Here is a 21,214-nt window from a genome sequence, read left to right as displayed (position 1 = left end):
CAACCATACCTTAGAGCCAAAGAGTTGCATAAATGCTGTTTTCAAGAAATCGCGCTTCAAAGGTTTTCTTTTTTCTCATTTGTCATACATTTTTCAGATAGTTGTAACATTCGTTCGATCGGAAAAGTATGAAGGATAATTTTTTTTGATTCTGAAAATTATACCAAATACTGTTTGAAACCTGAAAAAACGCTGTGCATCATAAACTCAAAATTGATCATTTTTATACTTTAATCTCTTTGGTTCTGAAGGTCCCATTTGGGTTTAGCAAACTGTTAAAGGGTTAAGTAACGTAAAAAGGGTACGAATATAAAATCCCTTGATTTTGAAAATGATATATTTTTCACTATTAGGAGATATATTTTAAGTTTCACAATTAATGACATGACTATCCGCCAACAAATATTAAACACGTTATTTTTTTCTGAAGTTTTTGACGTTTCTAATTGAGAAATTTCAAATAAAGATCTATATTCAAAGTACGTTTTTATATTTGTTTCAAATTTTTGTTTGTGACACATTTTGAACTTCTATCTGGATGACCAAACCTAGCTCTGGCACGGGATTTTTATTAGAAACGCTTTATTGATGAATTCTGTTTTGTTTTTAATTCAACTTAATTCTTTTACTGAAATTGATATGCATGCTAACATTAAAATAATGTTGATTTAGAGGAAAGAAAAATCTTCATTGCTTTTTTCATTCTTCAACTTTTCAAGTTCTATAGTATTAATTTGGAATATGAATCTTTTCTTCCAACGTTATTAAGATTCTGCTTATCAATAATGAATTTTGATTTAAAAAAACTGATTTCAATTTTTGGTATTATTTTAGATTTTGAATCTCTATCAATACAAATTTATAATTTGAGGCCCTCAGAGCCAAAGGGGTAAAAGTGACAAAATGGTCGATTTCTAGTTAATGATGCCAAACGATTCTTCATATTTCAAACTATATATGATGATTTTTTCAGATTTTTTGAATTTTACTTACAAACTTTTACGTTCCAAAGAAAAATTCAAATTTTCTAAAAATATATGGAAAATAGCTTAAAACAACAACTTAAAAGCCTGTTTTGTCAAGAAAAATTTCATGCACTTATACCCCTTTGGCTCCAAGGACCTCATTTGTTTTCGGAATTTCAACTGAGATTTTTCAATTCAAATTCTGAATTTAAGGTGCTGAGAAAAAGCAACTTGCATTTTAAAATTTTAGTTCTGCACAAAAATTTGGACTTGAACTCTTATTTGTTATTTATGGTGCACAAGTATATTTTCGAAGAAAAATTTTTATATTAACTTTGACTTCGATTTTTTCAACTGAAACTTTATTGTGAGGATGAATTTTTATCAGGCTTGATCTCTGGAATTTAAATAAACGATCAGCAGGGGGTAAGCCTTGATTTGTTTCTATAGAATTTTTTTTTGTTTATAACTTTTAACAGATATATCGTTAATTTAAATGAAAAAAACAAAGCTCTGCAACCTAGAAAAGTTGCTACGGGCCCCCTTTTTTCAACCAATCTTTCTTAAATTCGAAAGTCAGCTCATCTTTGTTGATAATTTTTTCCAAACATTTTTGTACGAAAATTTGTTGACTCGATTTTTATTTAAAACCATTTCAATTTGTCCAAATACGAGACACTTTTCCCAAAGTTTCCTTATTTTGAAGGACTTTTGAAGGCGTGCGTTTTAAAAATTATTTGGATACTTTCTAAGATCAGAGAAAACGCACATTGTATCAGCCAGTTTTTTTTTTCATCAATATTCTTCACATGTCAACATTAAAAACATGTAGGTAGTGCCACATATGGAACACAGACAGACTTTAAAACATGTTATTTTCATAAATAAGAGCTCAAACTGATTATTTGCAATATCAACTTACCTAAATTGGCACTTTTCTTTCGTATATTCTGATTATGAGTTCAGAGCAATCCGGAAAAAAGTACAGCGGACTCGGAACCGTTGCAGAGAAGAGTAATTTTTTTCCAATTTTGCGAGGACTTGACTAACTCAGTTTCAAAATTGCTGCAGAAATTTTGTTCCTTTTTGGTTTCAATAGCTTAAAATTTCCATAGCTTAGATGAAATTTTATTGGTTGCCTTGCCAGTCATAACTCTCTGGAGCCACTCTTATATGAAAAAAAAAAACTAAACACATTGAGATTGAAATGGAAATCGAAGCAATCTGTGTATTTAAATGTCTCTCAATCTATTTACTAGTTTTTACGGTTTCCAACGTGAAAATCACAGTTCATCTTTTTGTCTTAGAAAAAGTCATGAAAATACAAAAAAAAAATGAAAATAACCAAATATGAAATGATGATGTTGAAAATTTAAGAATGAATTAAGCAAGAATAAAAAGTCATCTGAGTTGAGTAAAATGAGCTAGTTTGAAAACAGTTGACTTGAATATCTTCTGGCAATGTTCAATTAGATTGACAGACAGCCATTGTTTTGAAAAAAAAGCCTCTGATCACCCAGACGTAACAAATCAAGATTGAAATATGTAAATTTGTTTGGTCCCTTAGCAAACTTTTGAATTCCGCCATGATTTTAAAATAACAATCAATTAAAGCTACCACCATTTGGCATTATTAAATTATTCAGATGATGCTGCATTCCTGATTTACATGGCTCAAACTGGGTGGGTGAAGCTCATCTCTCATTTTACGGATGATTTATGGTTCAAAACCATGCCGACTTTGTGTTTGGTTCGAATGCAGCAAACCGAGAGCCATTCCAGCTAAACGACCTTTCATTTTTGGACTAAAGAAAAATGTTTTACATGTTACATCAAGGCTGTTTCAATTTTTTTTAAATAATGGAAAATGTGCAAGGATGAAAGTTTGTTCTTTTTTTTCGCCGTTTTTTTGGGAAATTGATGCACGGTTTACTTTCATAAAACTAGAAAAAATATTACTGCCAATTCTTTTTTTTTTATTTGGCACAGATTTCTAACCACAGGAATTCATTGGATATGAATTCATGAATAAAAAATCATGAAAAATACTATCAAAATTTGTTAATTTCAAATTCCATGGAATTGATAATCAAAAATTTTCATAAAAAAATTCAACTTATTTTAACCGATTTTCTGTTCTTTCATTTTTTTCACAGATTTTCACTGTCGAACTGAACAAGGGCTGGAACAGCCGGTTGGGATTCAGCTTACGACAGAACTCTTCCAGCGGTCGAACCGCAGTCAGTGCCATCTACAGCGAAAGCGTCGCCGCCAAAGATGGCCGGCTTCGAATCGGAGATCAACTACTTATGGTGAGATTTTTTAAAGTTTCCCTAATTTTTTAGGATTTAATTTTTTTTTTAAATCAGGTCAACGACGAATCGGTGGAATCGATGACTGCAGCCCAGGTCATCAATCTGCTACGGATTATCCGCGGATCGATTAGTCTCCGACTGTTGCGAGTGAGCAATAATAATCAGGCTTCCGACTCAGAAAACATTCCCAACAATCTACAACTGCCGAGGACAGAAGCCGGAAGTCAGCAGCTGGAAGTGGTGCCACCACCGGAAGGAGGAACCCTCGAGGATGTTCCTCCAGTGGAATCGGCCACGGCAAGTCCATCTCGGTCTGAAAGACAGGCTTAGGTTTTCATTGAAACAATCTCACTCTCAGGATAAGCGCATGAAAGATCAAAACTGTTTAGGGACAGTGAAAAATTAGGTGGTAATGCCATTCCAGTGCAATAGTTGATGATAATTTGCTACACGAGATTTAATGCGAAACTTGAAATTTACAATAAATCTTGGGTTGAAAGAAAAATAAACCTCCAAGGTTCCAAGGTGATTGATACGAAAATTTGAAATTTATAAAAATTATTCCAAACATTCGAAATCGAGCTAGAAAAGGAGATGCATTTTTGTTAAAAAAAAACACCGATCGAGCACACGATATTTTAGCAAAAAAAAATCAAATAGTCAAAATGTAAGTAAAATCCGAAAAACGTAAATTCAAACCAAAATACATACCAAAATAATCTGATAAGAAAAAATCGAAGCAAATTAGAAAAGTCACTAGCAAAAAATTCAACCAAAAAAAAGTAAAGCGAATGAAATTTGCTTACGATTGAGATAAAACTATATGATAGGTTAAAAATAGAAAATTAAAATTTAAGAAAAAAAAATATAAAAACAAATAAAACAAACTGGTCATAAGATTTTACCTAGATAGTTTGAAAGAAGAGTGATTGAGGAAAAAATAATCCGATGGAAATTCATCCGAATCCAATCAGCGAAAACCAACCGAACTCGAAGTCGAATGTGATCCAAATTCAAAATTTGAGGAATAATTAGAGAAATTCTAAACCAACCAAAAAATTTAAATAATTGTACCTCGAGAGGGGGGAAAAAATCTTTTGAAACTGTCTGCTTGCCAGCGAAGAGTCTAATAAGTATTCAATAAAAGATCGTTACATTTGTAATAAACTTAAAAATTGTTTAGTTATCATCAATCATAATATCACATCAAGTTTGGTCAAAATTTGCAAAATTTAAATTAGTTTCAATGGACCTCAAATGAATCGTTATTACCTCCATCCAACATCGAAACCAAAATCGCGAACAAGTGGCTTTTTGCCTCGCTGTCAGCAAATATTTTCAAACGAATTGACAATCCAAATCAATCGAATTGATTCCGACTTCCAAAAAGTTAGATTTTCGACACATTTTCCATCTGTTTTTTCATGAGGATTGTATGCCCAAAATAATGGAAGCAAAATTTCAGGCGAAACGCATTGATTACGAAATTCGGACAGCTGTCTGGCTGCTCTAGAAATAGATTCAAATTTCCGTTCGAAACAAACAAGCATCCCATTTATTGACACATTTGATGGATTGGAAAATAATTTTCCAAACAACACACATCCGTCCGAGGTCCCGAATTTGGACCGGACAGATAAACGCACAGGTTGATGCGTTTCGGTGGAGAATTTCTGTCAGATACATTGGAAAATGACAAATTATTTTCAAACCCCGGAAGCATAATCGATAGAAGTGAAAATGGTAAGTTTGGGAGAAGGCTATCAGTTTTTATATCTACTGTTTGAAATGGATGAATAGGAAGCCAATCATTAGAATTTGGAATTGTCGATCGAATTTACTGTGTTCCAGAATAAACGGTTCTGTCTAGGAAAATTTTGAAATTTTTATTTAAATCTGCAGAATGAGCATAATTTGAAACTCAATAAAATTGATAGAAATAAATTAATAAATTCATTTTTTTTTATTATTACAAATTTTAACAATTGTGTCAATTTTGTCAATATTTAAAATTTTATCAATTTTGTCAATTTTCTCAATTTTTTCAATTCTTCAAATTTTGTAAATTTTGTCAATTTTGTCAATATTGTCAATTTTGTCAATTTTGTCAATTTTGTCAATTTTGTCAATTTTGTCAATTTTGTCAATTTTGTCAATTTTGTCAATTTTGTCAATTTTGTCAATTTTGTCAATTTTGTCAATTTTGTCAATTTTGTCAATTTTGTCAATTTTGTCAATTTTGTCAATTTTGTCAATTTTGTCAATTTTGTAAATTTTGTCAATTTTGTCAATTTTATAAATTTTGTCAATTTAATCAATTTTGTAAATTTTGTCAATTTTGTCAATTTTGTTAATTTTGTCAATTTTGTCAATTTTGTCCATTTTGTCAATTTTGTCAATTTTGTGAATTTTGTCAATTTTGTCAATTTTGTCAATCTTGTAAATTTTGTCAATTTTGTCAATTTTGTCAATTTTGTCAATTTTGTCAATTTTGTCAATTTTGTCAATTTTGTCAATTTTGTCAATTTTGTCAATTTTGTCAATTTTGTCAATTTTGTCAATTTTGTCAATTTTGTCAATTTTGTCAATTTTGTCAATTTTGTCAATTTTGTCAATTTTGTCAATTTTGTCAATTTTGTCAATTTTGTCAATTTTGTCAATTTTGTCAATTTTGTCAATTTTGTCAATTTTGTCAATTTTGTCAATTTTGTCAATTTTGTCAATTTTGTCAATTTTGTCAATTTTGTCAATTTTGTCAATTTTGTCAATTTTGTCAATTTTGTCAATTTTGTCAATTTTGTAAATTTTGTCAATTTTGTCAATTTTATAAATTTTGTCAATTTAATCAATTTTGTAAATTTTGTCAATTTTGTCAATTTTGTTAATTTTGTCAATTTTGTCAATTTTGTCCATTTTGTCAATTTTGTCAATTTTGTGAATTTTGTCAATTTTGTCAATTTTGTCAATCTTGTAAATTTTGTCAATTTTGTCAATTTTGTCAATTTTGTCAATTTTGTCAATTTTGTCAATTTTGTCAATTTTGTCAATTTTGTCAATTTTGTCAATTTTGTCAATTTTGTCAATTTTGTCAATTTTGTCAATTTTGTCAATTTTGTCAATTTTGTCAATTTTGTCAATTTTGTCAATTTTGTCAATTTTGTCAATTTTGTCAATTTTGTCAATTTTGTCAATTTTGTCAATTTTGTCAATTTTGTCAATTTTGTCAATTTTGTCAATTTTGTCAATTTTGTCAATTTTGTCAATTTTGTCAATTTTGTCAATTTTGTCAATTTTGTCAATTTTGACAATTTTGACAATTTTGACAATTTTGTCAATTTTGTCAATTTTGTAAATTTTGTCAATTTTATCAACTTTGTAAATTTTGTCAATTTTGTCAATTTTGTCAATTTTGTCAATTTTGTCAATTTTGTCAATTTAGTCAATTCTGTCAATTTTGTCAATTTTGTCAATTTTGTAAATTTTTACACTTCATCAAAATTTTTCGCATAAATTTAGAAATTAAATGGCCGTATTTTGTTAGGTTTTTATATCAAATAGCCCGGATATGTTCAAAAGACTTATTTTTAATCAAAATACCCAAACAGTTGTTTTAAAATCCGGAAGCTTTCTTCAGCTGTAATATGTTTTCTCATGATTGACCACCATTGGTAAATCTGAAAATCTGCCTTTTCTTGATAAAATGTTAATCGATTTGGTTTCAATTTTCTACTTTCCGTACTTTGAGGTCTATTTTTTTTCAAGTGATGAGATCAAAACTAATCTGAACCAAATCCTAAAAATCTGTCTTCTGTGTGGAAGAATCTGTCCAAAAAATATTTAATGAAAATCTGTATTCTTTTAGATAAATCTTTACTTGTGGCAACCACTGCAGTTTTAGTTTTTTTTTTTTTTCATGAGAAAATAACTGTCAAAAGTAGCCAGAGACCTCAGGTTGTGTTTTCAAAGAAAAGGCCATCGCGAAGAAAAACTGCATTTTTCAGCACACCACTAGATTTATGGATTTTACATGCAGCTCTCTTAAATTGCACAAATGGTGGCAAAACACATGTGCTGTTAACGCCTTAATTTATGCAACAGAAATGAACAGCGTCTTGACTTGCCAGCAGTTTATATCGAAAAACGCCAATAAAATATCGCATGAACCGAAGATTACCACCGGTTTAATGGGTTAAACAGAAGATGCCAGATTTCCAGGTTCAATCCGGGTTTGCCCGGATAGTTAAAACGAAATTTGGGAAAAGTCCGGTCCGGCCCGGTTGCCCGGATATTATTGAAAAAAAACCCCGGATTTCACCCGGATTTATTTACTTTATTTGTTAAACCATACAAAAATAAACAAATTGTGTAGCAAAAATTTTTATTTATGCCTCAAAATCAAATTTTTTTGAACAAGTTTTAAATACATAAATAATAATATAAGCTTTTTTGGAAGCCTATAATACGATTTAAAATCTGCTGATAGTTTTTGATAAAAAAAAACATTGTTTTCAAGTTTATTTTTTCTTTATTTTTGTCAAGTAATTCCTGGGTTTTGACCAAGTTTGCCAGGGCATTGCCAGGATTTTGGTCGACAATTTTGAAATCAAATGGCCGGTGCAGAGAATACTGGTGGTAATATAAAAATAAATCTTCGGAATCAGAATGCATCATGATTTATGGTCAATTCCCTATGATTCGAATTCGTGACTCTCTCATAAGAGAATAGATCTTTGAATGTAAAAACTCATAATCAGGGTTGCCAACGTTTTTTTTTTCAAAAATCAGGGACTGGTGAATAAAAAAATCAATATACGTCAAAGTAACTGAAATTTGGCTCGTAGTGATGACCTTTTTTAATTTTTTTTTGGTTGTCGCTCAATATTTTCACTTTGGCAATGGTATCTAATGCAATTCCTTACTACTTATTTTTATCACATTCACAAAAATCAGGCAGAATCAGACTACATTATACATTATAGAATGATCGTATGAAACTCGAAAAAACAGCATTTACCTACCAAAGTGGAGGCAATATACATACTCAACTCTTGGCTAAAGCGATAAGAGTATTCGATTTGGACGATATTCGACACCATATTCATACATATTGAAAGAGAGCGCAAGTTTTTTTTTCTTTCAACGCATGCGAACGGTTGCCAGCGACAATATTTGCTGCCACTATCATTGGGCAATTTTTGCAAATACACCATCTGATTTTTAGCTATCTGGTTGTACAAGCTGTTCTCTAACTTGACACACCCAGGAGAAAAAAAAAAAAAGGTACGAAATCTTCTTCAAAATCAGCAAACATGGCGGACTTTTTATCATACCGATTTAAACCATTTAATCCGACTTCGAGTAACGATTTTTACGACCTTTTATTTGCGTTAGTTGGAATTACGATTCGCAGTAACGTTTTTTATGACTTGAGTTATCATTTTTAATGCGATTCTATGTTTGCTGGGTGAGAACAGATTTTTCATTGAGAATGTTGGAAAACTGTTCTTTTGTATAACATATTCTATGATGTTTGAGAAATAAACAAAAACTTTTCATTATGCGATTTTTTTAAATAGGGCCCTCAGAGCCAGGCGCGGATCTAGAGATTGCTCCTAGGGGGGGTGATTGAATAAATTTTCAAAAAATATGGTCAAAATTTTTTGAGTGATTGGGAAAAATAAAAACTGTGACAGGAAAAATGTTGATGATAAAGATGAAGAGAATTCAGCAGCATGTAAATAATGCAGCATGGAAATAATGTAAATTAAAAAAAAAAATTGATCATAGAATTCTGTACATCTGTTTGTGGCTGGCTTAGTCTTAGGCAAAAAACAGACCAATGTTTTTTTTTTTCACTGGTATTTATAACGTATTGTATACGTTTATTTATCTTGTTGGGATATGAATTGACCATTTGTTTATTTTATCAGATTAGAAATCCATAAGCAATTTAATTATGAAAATCTTACTTTATTTATTTTCAGTCAAAAATAAATCTGTTAGCATGATTTCAAATTACTCAAATGAGCATCTCCGGTTTAATGGATAATACTACGTCTTATTAATTTTGAAATTATTACAATATTCGGGAAAAATGCCATTTACACAATAAGTTTCAATTATATTTAATCGAAATGTTTTCTCTTTTGAGTTCCAATTTTAAATCGTATGCTGCTTCATTACTTATCGAAACCCGTCAATGTATTTATTCAATAATTTTACATATTTTTCTCTTGAAGTTCCATTAAAATATCTATTTAAAGACGTGAATCAAAAAACAATCTAAAACCAGTAAACATTTAAAACACAAATGAGCAAGTATCTAGACAAATAAAATATAGATAGCTAATCATTATATTCATTTTTTTTTAAAGAGGTTTGCTGAATAGATCCGTCTCTTTATATCTTATCGAATAATTACAGCGTTTTTTTTGCTGTGAGTTTTGCACTTCGACTTTTAAACGCTCGGAGTATGGAAACGAAAATTAATTTAATGATTAATGGCATTTCGGTGAATTATACATTCTAATAGGAAGAATTTCAAATGAAAGTAATGAAAATTATAGACGGATAGATTAGATTAGGAAGCATGAAAGGTGTTGAAAATGAGCCAAGAGCGTGATTTGAGAAAACTTCTTGCCGCACAAGACCATTTGTCCCACATCGTATTATTGTCTAGAAGAAGCAAAGTCCGATCGGGGTACGAAAAACACGTGCTTCGATCCATCCATGTATCATTGTATAGATCAATGCAAAGTCAGCCTATCGACTTTGCTTCTTCTAGACAATAATAGGGGAGAGTGGGGATACTTGATCCCCTTTTCTTATTTTCACCATATCTTTTTGGAAAAAAATAGCAACTCGCCGTCTTTGACATTTTCTGATAGCTTGTAACTTCAAGTTTTTATGCTCCAAAAATTAGAACGATACTTGAACCCGTTGATGAACTAGAAGCATTTTCGTGGGAGTAAAAAAATTGCGATTTTTCTGAAGTTAGGGGAGACTTGATCCCCTACTGAAGGAGACTTGATCTTTTATTCAGGAAGCCCTAATCCTTGTTTAAAAATCATACAAAACCCCTAGATAGAATGTTAATTGACTATTTTGGTCATGTTTGTTCTCATTTCACAATTTATAGCAGACATATAAAGAAAATTCTATAACTTTGTCTCAACGCTAATAACATTGCATACTTAAAGGCGCTATTTTTTATAATTAAGAGAAAATTAATTATTTTTGCTCTATTCTTCAGACAATTCTTTGATAAATATTAGTTTTTGGATAAATATTAGTAATTTCGTAATCAGCAATCATAACGATCAATTCAGAAGAAGAATATGCCGTTTGGAAGGGGGATCAATTATACCCAACTCTAGGGGATCAATTGTACCCATAATCAACATTTTAGAAAACTTTTCCTGAAAAAAGTTGAGAGTTATCCATTACTTTGAAAATATGGCATTATGAAGTTCATTTTACGCTCAAACGATTGATCTTTTGGAACAAATATTTTTTTCATAATTTTCCCATGTAAGGAACATTTTAAAGTGATGAAAAAAGATCTTCAAGTTACATTTTGTGAAATTTTTCAAACAAAGTTTAATAACTCAAACAATTATTTTGTTAAAATTTTTTAAACTGCAAGCATTGTTATTTTGCTCATTTTGGCACATTTTCCTAGAACATTTGATATTTGTAAGACATTCCAGTTTCGAGATATAGCTAAGGAATCAAGTATCCCCAGGGATCAAGTATCCTCATTCTCCCCTACGATGTGGGACAAATGGTCTTGTGCGGCAAGAAGTTTTCTCAAATCACGCTCTTGGCTCATTTTCAACACCTTTCATGCTTCCTAATCTAATCTATCCGTCTATAATTTTCATTACTTTCATTTGAAATTCTTCCTATTAGAATGTATAATTCACCGAAATGCCATTAATCATTAAATTAAAATCATAAACCAGCGGTGATAAACTGTTAACACGGAAACGAAAATTGTGGTGGAGGTACCCAGTGTCTAGTAAAAAAGTTAAGCTTTGTGATATCATCAATAGTTGAGTAAGGTTTAGAATGAGCCTTTAAAACAGCACCTATATCTATTTCATAGACTAATGGGTCTGCAGCAGATGCGAACGTCTGTTCATTCTGGAGGTCAGATTTGCTAGTAGAACTTGAAAACAGTTCGATGCTTCTCCTTATAATCTTCGGTGGCATGCATGTTCCTGAAAGCAGAGACTAACGGTAGCAGATCCGGATGTCTGCAAAGTTTGATCGATCAGATTTTCGGTGGCTACATCTGGAAATAATATCAACTAGAGAGTTTTCTTTGACAGTTCTTACGCACACTTGCCTACGTATACTGATAAGAAAAGGAAAAATAACCTCCAAAATGTTAGTTAACAAAACGTTGATATCCGTTCAAGGACATGATCGCTTTTGAGGTTATTTTCCCACAGTTAAAAAGTGTTACTGAAATGAAAAACGTCACGAATATTTCTAGCCGAAAATAGAACAATTATTGAAAACTTTCATCTGTGGGCCCAATGAAATTTTTTTTTAAAGAAAACCTTCAAGCATGGTAAACATGCATAAATAAGAAAAACACTTTATGATCAACTTGAAAATAAATGTTCGCTTCTTTCAGGCCTTTTCAAGAAATCGTTTAGAATTAGTCACTATCATTCGACGTTTCTGGAACTGGCGCTTACAACAACTCTGGATATCGATTAATAAAGAAAACCAATCTGCTGTCATGCTTAAGGAAATTCCTTAAAGAGTGAAGTTCAAGCTTTATCCTTTTCGCACGCCCGAAGCCGACACGAAGTTATACATGCGCATACGCTTACGCATCAATTCAAGCATATTTTTAAGCACGCGTAAGAATGGTAATGTCTATGTTAAGATATTTTGACACATGAAAAGGTTATATTTCATCTAAACTGAGTTAAAAAATTTGTGATCATTTTAATAATTTTTTTTCTGCTTGGGGGGGTGATCACCCCCATCACCCCCCCCCCCCCCCCCCGTAGATCCGCGCATGCTCAGAGCCAAAGGAGCATAACAGCAAAAATGATACATTTTGAGTTAATAATACGGAATGATTATTCATGTTTAAAACTAAATTTGTTGATTTCGTCAGTTTAAAAAAAAAATATAAACACCATGATGTCGGAACCAAAATACATTTTTTTTGAAAACGTTAGGAAAATGGGCAAGTACAATTCAGCTTAAGGGTTTTTTTTCTTGAAATCTGGAAATCTGCCTTTATCCAATTAGACCCCTTTTTGGCATCAAGGCCTTAATTATGAAAATCAAAAGTTTGCAAAAGTTTCCTAAAAATAATCAAAGAGAAGAAAGAATAGTATAATCCTTCTATGAACTCTGGAAAACTAGTAAAAAATGTATGAAAAACGACACACAGAGTATTATAAGCCATTTATTAGAAAAAGAATTAAAAAACAGATTTCAGAATCACTACCAAAAACCAATTTTCAATCACCTTAAAATACCGATTTTCATAGTGATTTTTCGGATTTCTATACCGAAAAAAGGTTTTTTTGGGGTTCAAAAATACCAACTTAAATGTGGCATCACTGAGTATAACAGTTTTTGAAGAGCAAGAAAATAAACGTAAAAGAGAGAGATTGCGAGAGAAAACAAGACCTATTTGGATCTTGCTTCAGTTCAGCTTCAGATGTTAACAAAAGTAATTGGTTCGCGTTTCATTTCCTGAAGGAAATTTAAAAAGACGTGCACAACACCCAGATTTTTTCAGGTTTTTAGATAAATTGCCTAGATTTGTCCGGCCCAGATATGTGGTGAAGATACTCTGGCAAACCTTAGGTGATTTTTTTTTCCTTTTTTTCCTTTGGTTAAGACCATTTTTCAAAAATCAGGACAGTTCAAGAGTTTTTGAAAAATCAGAACAGTCCCTCGAAAATCAGGACAAATACTGAAAAATCAAGACACCTTGAACCTCATGAGGTAGCGTTCGCAAAGCAGCGTTTTTTCTCGTAAACGTACAAAAAAAACTGTGTTAGCTTTCAGACTTCTCCTCAACGCAATGCACCATAGATTTTTCCAGGTAAAAGAATTCCTTTCATCAGTGGATGTTAATGTTCCTACTCACTTTTATGTGTTTACAAACTGGAAGTACCTTTCGAATCAGCGAAACGTATCAGCAGGATGGATCTCCAGGCGGCGCTCAAGTAAGTAATAATCTCTTCAGGCAGGTAAATATTAATTTCTTGGGGCAGGTAAGTATGGTTCTTCTTTTCAGGTTCAATTCAGGTAGGTCGATTTTCCTTTTTCCAGGTAAGTACACTTTATTTTTTGGTTTTCAGTACACTTAATTCACGGCAGTTTATTTAATCTACTTAACTTTATTACACTAACTAATTATTAACTAAATTAATTTCACAGGAACAAGTTTTACTTTCACTACAATGAATTCACGTTGGATGTAAACATATGCTCGCCGGCTCGATGATGACGTCTCCAGTGTGATGCCAAAAGAGGAACACCTGACTTTCCGAACGGCCTTTTATAAGTTAGGGATGCCGGAAACTCCTCTTTTTGTTTGGTTTCTCCTTTTGTTTCTTAGCTCCCGAACAACTGCCAGCATTCACCGAGTACAGCCCACTGCTAAACATCTGCCTTCATAACTGCACGGAAAAAATCCTTCAGGTGTTGAGGCTAACTTTTACTCATTTTCGTGCATGCACGAACATCCTGGCCCCTTCAGAAACAACGTTTCTGACGATGACTGCGAAGTAAGGTTTTCCATGGAGTGAGTGAACTTTGTTAAGCGTGGTGCTGATGATGATTGATGATTCCAATGTTTGTTTACATTGATCCGTCTCGCCTCAGTCGGTTGTGAAGTCGTTCGGTCGTGTTTTCTCTGTAATTTTTAGACCCAGTAGCGCTTTCAACAAAAAGTGATTAGTTTGGACAGGGGCTCACCTGATTGCAAATAGTATAGTGCCTTGAAAGTTTGCAAGCGGGAACCGGAACGTCGACTCGAACGGTGGTGTTATGTGGTTGGTATTGTGCTGTACATGTTGTGTGGATTGTGTTGTGTTCTCCTCGGGAAGTGAAAAGTGCTGCAATTTGAAGACCCAGTAGCGAAATTTGAGGGGAATACAGAGATTGGACAGGAACACACCTGATCCAAGTAAAAAAGTGCCTTGGATAAATGTTATCTCTAGACTGGATCCGAAACGAGCTCGCTTCAAGAGGAAATCTTGTCTGATGTTGGTTGTTCATCGCCGGTTGTTTTACTTGATTCCTCCGACGATGATGCAATCGGCAGCAGGCAGATTTTTGACACCGGTCTTGTACAGGAGCCCTTCGGCGTTCTCAAAGTCACCACTCGGATGATTCCGTCTTCGCCAGGATGTGTCTGGATCACTCTTGCTGTCGGCCAACGCATTGGTGGGATGTTTTCCTCCTTCAAGAGAACCAGCTGGTTTTCTTTAATAGTTACAGGTGAGTGCACCCATTTGCTTCGTGGTTGTAATTTCGTTAAATATTCCAGGTGCCATCTTCGCCACAGATCCTGGAACAATTTTTGTACTTGCTGCCACTTCCTCAGATGATTAAATGGTATTTCGCTCAGATCTTCGTCGGGAACAGCCTTTAATGAAGTCCCAACGAGGAAATGTCCGGGCGTGAGTGGCTCGAAGTCAGTCGGATCATCGCTTACGGGAACAAGAGGCCGGGAGTTAAGGCAGCATTCGATTTGATTCAAGAGTGTCTGCATGTCATCGAAGAGCAATGAATGGTCACGTACGACGCGGACAAAGTGTTTCTGGGCGGAATTGATGGCCGATTCCCACAGCCCGCCAAAGTGGGATGCTCTGGGCGGATTGAAGTGCCATCTAATGTGGCAATCAGCGCACTCCTGTTCAACCTTCTGCGCATGTTCAGTCTGGCGGATGAGTCGTTTGAGCTCGTTTTTAGCCCCGAGAAAGTTCCGTCCGTTATCGGAGTAGATGTCCGACGGAGGGCCTCGGCGAGATACAAAGCGTCGCAATGCTTGTATAAACTTGGCTGTTGTCAAATCGAATACTAATTCGATGTGTACAGCCTTGGTGCAGAAGCAAATAAAAACTGCAACAAATGCCTTTGTGGGTGCTGCTCGACGATGCGGATGTTTCAGCATAATTGGGCCCCAATAGTCAACCCCCGTCACCGTGAAGGGACGAGTGGCTGTGATTCGTTCCTTGGGCAGCTCAGCCATAAATTGCTCAACCAATTTTGGCCGAGCTCGGAAGCAAATGGTGCAGCGATGTACGACTACTTTGGCCAGATTTCTGGCCCCTATTATCCAATAGCGAAGGCGAAGTAGTCCGATGAGTAATTGTGGTGACGCATGAAGATTTCGTTGATGATAGCATTGGACAAGTAAAGCAGAAAAACGATGGTGATACGGGAGGAGGATTTGGTGCCTACTGTCGTATGTCAAGGATGCTCGATCAAGTCTGCCACCCACACGCATGACTCCATCTTGATCTAGGAAAGGAGTAAACCACCGGAGTCGGGATTTAACGGGAATGGACTTTGAGTCACGTAGAGCACTTGTTTCGTTGGGGAATTCCTGAAGTTGAACAAGACGAATGAGCGCTGATTCTGCATTTTGAATTTCCGTCTTTGAAAAAGTGCCAAACAACTTCTGCTGCTTCGTCCTTTTGGTCCGACAGTTTGAAATATACCGGAAACAGAATGCCGTTACCCGTAGCATGTGTTGGAACGATGAGAATCGTTCGACGAACAGATCAATGAATGAAGGATCAGCTGTTGATGTCAAAAGTTGAATCGGGGTTGATCGAGATTCCAACTGCGTTTCGAACGATTGATTTTGCTGTTTGACAGGCCAGGAGGATTGTTCGGTTTGCAACCACTGTGGACCTTTCCACCAAAGGTCACACGCGAGAATAGTTTCAGCGTCGATGCCTCTTGAGATGTGGTCTGCAGGGTTCTGCTGCCCTGCCACATGGTTCCAAGAAGTGCCCACCGTTGCCAGCTGGATTTTGGACACTCGGTTAGCGACGAATGTAGTCCACACTGATGGGCTGGCCTTCAGCCAGGCTAGAACTGTAGTTGAGTCGACCCAGAAAAATGTTGTGAATTTCGATTCAAAGGCGGAGCAGATCTTTTGGTAAAGTTGAGCCGATTCTAGTGCTCCACAGAGTTCGAGCCGAGGAATGCTGCGCTTTTTCAAGGGTGAAACCTTCGATTTTGCCGTCAATAAGGATACCAAAACATTACCAGACGCGTCGGTCGATCGCAGATACGCACAGGCGCCATAAGCTTGCTCCGATGCGTCCGAAAAAAGGTGCAATTCAATGGTACTTGGCTCAGCCAACACAACACATCGAGGGATTCTCAGTTGCTCAAGCAGGGGCAGCTGAGAGTAATACTTGATCCAATAATTGGAGAGAGAATCTGGCAGCGGTTGATCCCAGCCCCAAGGTTTGTCTTCGTCAGATGTAAGGCCCCACAGTGTCTGCATGAATATCTTGGCAGTTACGATGACTGGTCCAACCAATCCTAAGGGATCAAAAAGCTGGGCAATTTGCGAAAGAGCAATTCGTTTGGTCATGAGGGTGTCTGGAGGTTGCTTTGGTAGTTGAATGTGGAACCGCAAGTTGTCGGCTGCTGGTTCCCAGTGTAGGCCCAGGGTTTTGATGCACTGGTCTGCTGCAAGTTCGACCGAGGATTGGATAGCACGCCTTTCAGGAGAAACGCCGTCAAGAACCGATTCAACATTGGAGGCAAACTTCCGGAATTCAAATCCACCTGTTCTGCACAACTTGTCAAGCTGAGTTCGCAGTTCCGCTACTGTCGTTGGAGAGCTTCCACCGGTGAATAGGTCGTCGACATAGACATCTCTCTTGAGGATCTTAGCTGCTTCGGGAAAGTTCGATTCTTCGTCGTCTGCTAGCTGCTGGAGGACCCTGGTGGCCAGAAATGGTGCGCTGGCCGTGCCGTAGGTTACCGTTTTGAGCTCGAATGTTTGCATAGGATGTTCTGGAGAATTCCGCCAAAAAATTCGCTGGAGTGGAGTGTCTCTGTCATCAACCAAAATCTGCCGATACATTTGTTTAATGTCTGCGATGAGCATCACCTGATGAAGCCTGGATCTCAGAATGATAGCTCTTAAGTCATCCTGGATTACTGCGCCGACCATGAGCACGTCATTCAGGGATTTTCCCGCTGCTGATTTGCACGACGCGTCGAAAACGACGCGGACCTTGGTAGTGGAGCTGGTTTCTCGGATTACCGGGTGATGAGGTAAGTAGTACCGGGAAGAGTTGGATTCCGATTCGCCTAGCACTTGCTGCATATGACCCAAGGTTTCATATTCGGCCATGAAGTCCCGATATTGAATCCGAAGCTCCTGGTTGCGTTGAAGACGAGATTCAATCATGTAAAATCGCCGTAATGCCGTGCTGCGGTTGTCACCAATGTTGACTGCTGCCTCCTTCAAGGGTAATCGTACGATGTACCGGCCATCTGGAGAACGCTGTACCGTTCGACGAAAATGATTCTCGCACTCTGCTTCTTCTGCCGACAGACACGCAGCCCCGTTTTCCTCCTCAATGCTCCAAAAGCGTTGCATCAACCGATGAATCTCCGCAACAGTAGCGACATTGCAGGAAATGGCGTTGATATTATTCGACCTCATTACCTTCCCGGAAACAACCCAGCCGAAGACCGAATCCACCAACATCGGGAAACCTTCACCTAGCGAGATTCTACCTGAAGATTTGAAAATGTCGAAAAACACTTCAGCGCCCAGGACCACGTCGATGGCTTGAGTTTGGTAGAAGGCTGGGTCCGCAAGCTTGATTTCTTCAGGAAAGTTCCATTTTGAGATGTCCATCGTGGTTGAGGGAAGATTCAACGTAAGCTTAGGCAGCACGAGCAAGTCTACGACAGTTGAATATCCGGAAATTCGAGACCGTACTGTAGTTCGAAGTTTCAGGCGAGCTTGCGTTGATGATTGGCCAATGCCGGATATTGAGAGATGGACCCTTTTGCGTTGAATCTGAAGTCGCTGTGAGAATGACTCGGTGATGAAGCTGCACTCGCTTCCTGAATCCAGAAGTGCCCTTGCCAAGTGGTTATTACCATGATCGTCGACTAAATTAATCACTGCAGTTGCGAGAATCACCTTATTCAACTTTCGACCAGTAACTGGGGCGTGCACTGCGGCTGATAGCGAAGAAGAAGCTTCGCTGGTTGGAATGGGGTCCGTCGTTGCGTTGGATTCACTTCGTGGCTTGATGCGCTCAGCAGCAGCAGGCGCTTCACTGCAAAGCTGACTGTGGTGTCTCCCTCGGCATTTCCGGCAGGTGTTCTTCGATGAGCAATTCCGAACTACATGACCCTTCCGCAGACAATTCCGGCAAAGTTGTTGGCGACGAACTAACTTCTCCTTGTCCTCAAAGGTCATTTTGGAAAAAACCGGACATTGGTACATCGGATGGTGGTCGGAACAGGCGAAACATTGGCGAAAGTTGGACTGAGTAGCCCCATGGCTGACGAGTGTAGGACGTGGTACTGGTTTTCTGACTGACGAAACTTCTGGTAGATTGTTGCATACACTTTGTAGGACCGTGACTCTTCGTTGAAGGAAACTTACAAGATCCTGGAATGTTGCACCCTCCTTTGATGATGAAAATTCTTCCCAATCTCTACGGGTGGTTGGGTCAAGGCGAATGCTCAGCATTCGGATAAGCAAGACGTCCCAATATTCGGTTTTCTCTCCCAGCTGCTTAAGAATCCGGACGTTTGCTTCAAACCTTTCGACCAGAGAGTGAAGGTCAGAAGCTGATTCCTTTTTGAGTTGACAAAATTCAAATAAAGAGTCGACGTAGGTTTGTTTCAGGCGTGATGGATTTTGGAAATACTCTACGAGAAGGTTCCAGGCTACGGGGTAATTGTTTGCACTGATCGCAATAGTCTGTATGAGTTTGAGAGCATCTCCACTCAACGAAGATCGTAAATAGTAGAATTTTTGTATGTTCGACAAGTCCCCAGAAGAGTGCACCAGAGAGAGAAACAGGTCGTGAAAGTTTAGCCACTGGTCTAGGGAGCCGTTGAATACAGGAAGCTTCACGTCTGGCAGCCGAATATGAGAGGAAGCAGGGAAATGCGAATTTGAGGGAGCAGGCTGAGGGCACGGTGTCGAAGCATTTTTATTAACTGCCAACAAAAATCCCTTCACACGATAGTACTCAGTTTCAAATTGTGAGCGTTGCTTAAACTGCTGCTCGATGCTTTCTAAATCGTCGACATCGGAGGCCTCGAGTTCGGCCTGGGTTTTAGAGTAGTCCGTCCAGAGCGCGATGAGATTTTCTAGACGTACTGGGACTTCGACGGCGTGAGTTTCGTCATCATAGTTATTGACAAAAACTCTGATGAGATTGAAAGAAGTCTCTAAGCTGCGGATGCGCAGTTTCAGAGACTTTATACGTCGCTCGGTGGCCATATCACAGGCTGGTTGGTCTGGAAAACAAATAACCAGCGGAGCACAAACGACACACTTTAATGATTAAAGGAATTATAATTACCTCCTTGAGGCAATTCGATTGCCTTGTATTTCTTTAATTACAGGAACAGGACTCCAAATAGGGCAACGTCGTGATGAAAGGGATTGTCTTCCGTTATTGTAAAAGTTCCGGACGCTCGGAGTTCGACGGGCATCCGGTTCGAAGGACCATATGGAAGTACCTTTCGAATCAGCGAAACGTATCAGCAGGATGGATCTCCAGGCGGCGCTCAAGTAAGTAATAATCTCTTCAGGCAGGTAAATATTAATTCCTTCGGGCAGGTAAGTATGGTTCTTCTTTTCAGGTTCAATTCAGGTAGGTCGATTTTCCTTTTTCCAGGTAAGTACACTTTATTTTTTGGTTTTCAGTACACTTAATTCACGGCAGTTTATTTAATCTACTTAACTTTATTACACTAACTAATTATTAACTAAATTAATTTCACAGGAACAAGTTTTACTTTCACTACAATGAATTCACGTTGGATGTAAACATATGCTCGCCGGCTCGATGATGACGTCTCCAGTGTGATGCCAAAAGAGGAACACCTGACTTTCCGAACGGCCTTTTATAAGTTAGGGATGCCGGAAACTCCTCTTTTTGTTTGGTTTCTCCTTTTGTTTCTTAGCTCCCGAACAACTGCCAGCATTCACCGAGTACAGCCCACTGCTAAACATCTGCCTTCATAACTGCACGGAAAAAATCCTTCAGGTGTTGAGGCTAACTTTTACTCATTTTCGTGCATGCACGAACACAAACTAACGCTCATTTAAAGTGGGATTTATCTCTCTCTGCACAGCTTTGGGACAGCGTTGTCAGATCTACGGATTTTTCCGTAGATCTACGGATTTTATGGATTCCTACGGAGCTACGGATCGATGCTCTAAATACAAGGACTTTCAGCATTTGCTACGGATTTCCTACGGATAATCGAAAAAATTATAGGGATTCTGCGGATAAACGAAAATTCTACCTGACGACCAAAAAAAAAGGTTTCCAAGTTTCATTTTGCCAAAGCCAGTAACACAAGCAACCAAAAGTCCCATAAAACAGGTACAAAAACGCTTACTCAGCTCCATCATTGATAAGAAGTACGTTCTATGCAGTTAAGTTCTTATTGATACTTTCAAGTTCAAAAACAAGTCTTAATGATCTTCTTTTCAGCTCCCAACGGCCTTTTAAATAAGCAAAAAATCTCTATCTATCTCAACTGCACCCTTGGCATCGGTTCATATCACCGTCTCTTGATTATTTACTGTGTTCTGTACATGGTGCCGCCATGATGCCACGCGCCGGATTCTAAACTCGACAAATTGCTCAATTGCTTCTTTCCTACATTCTTACATATATCGCATCAGAATGGTCACTCAATAAC

The 21,214-nt window shown here is 36.8% G+C and overlaps 2 protein-coding genes across 2 annotated transcripts in view; one reads left to right on the top strand and one right to left on the bottom strand.

Annotated features, from left to right (window-relative positions):
- LOC129740087 (uncharacterized) overlaps positions 1-4,424 on the top strand; it is a 287,784-nt gene extending 283,360 nt beyond the window's left edge. Inside the window, exons 12-13 of the mRNA XM_055731691.1 lie at positions 3,122-3,277; positions 3,335-4,424. Coding sequence (XP_055587666.1) covers positions 3,122-3,277; positions 3,335-3,610 — 432 coding nt within the window. The 3' untranslated portion in view covers positions 3,611-4,424. The remainder of the gene's footprint in view (positions 1-3,121; positions 3,278-3,334) is intronic.
- Positions 4,425-14,510: 10,086 nt separating this feature from the next.
- LOC129758629 (uncharacterized) lies at positions 14,511-19,778 on the bottom strand. Its single transcript, XM_055756171.1, has one exon. The coding sequence runs from the start codon at positions 19,776-19,778 to the stop codon at positions 14,511-14,513; it is 5,268 nt and encodes a 1,755-aa protein (XP_055612146.1).
- Between the last annotated feature and the right edge of the window lie 1,436 nt (positions 19,779-21,214).

Source organism: Uranotaenia lowii, chromosome 1 (genome assembly GCF_029784155.1).
Source record: "Uranotaenia lowii strain MFRU-FL chromosome 1, ASM2978415v1, whole genome shotgun sequence".
Taxonomy (NCBI): Eukaryota; Metazoa; Arthropoda; class Insecta; order Diptera; family Culicidae; genus Uranotaenia; species Uranotaenia lowii.
The sequence above is the reverse complement of the archived record's forward strand: the minus strand, read 5'-3'. Positions and strand labels throughout refer to the sequence as shown.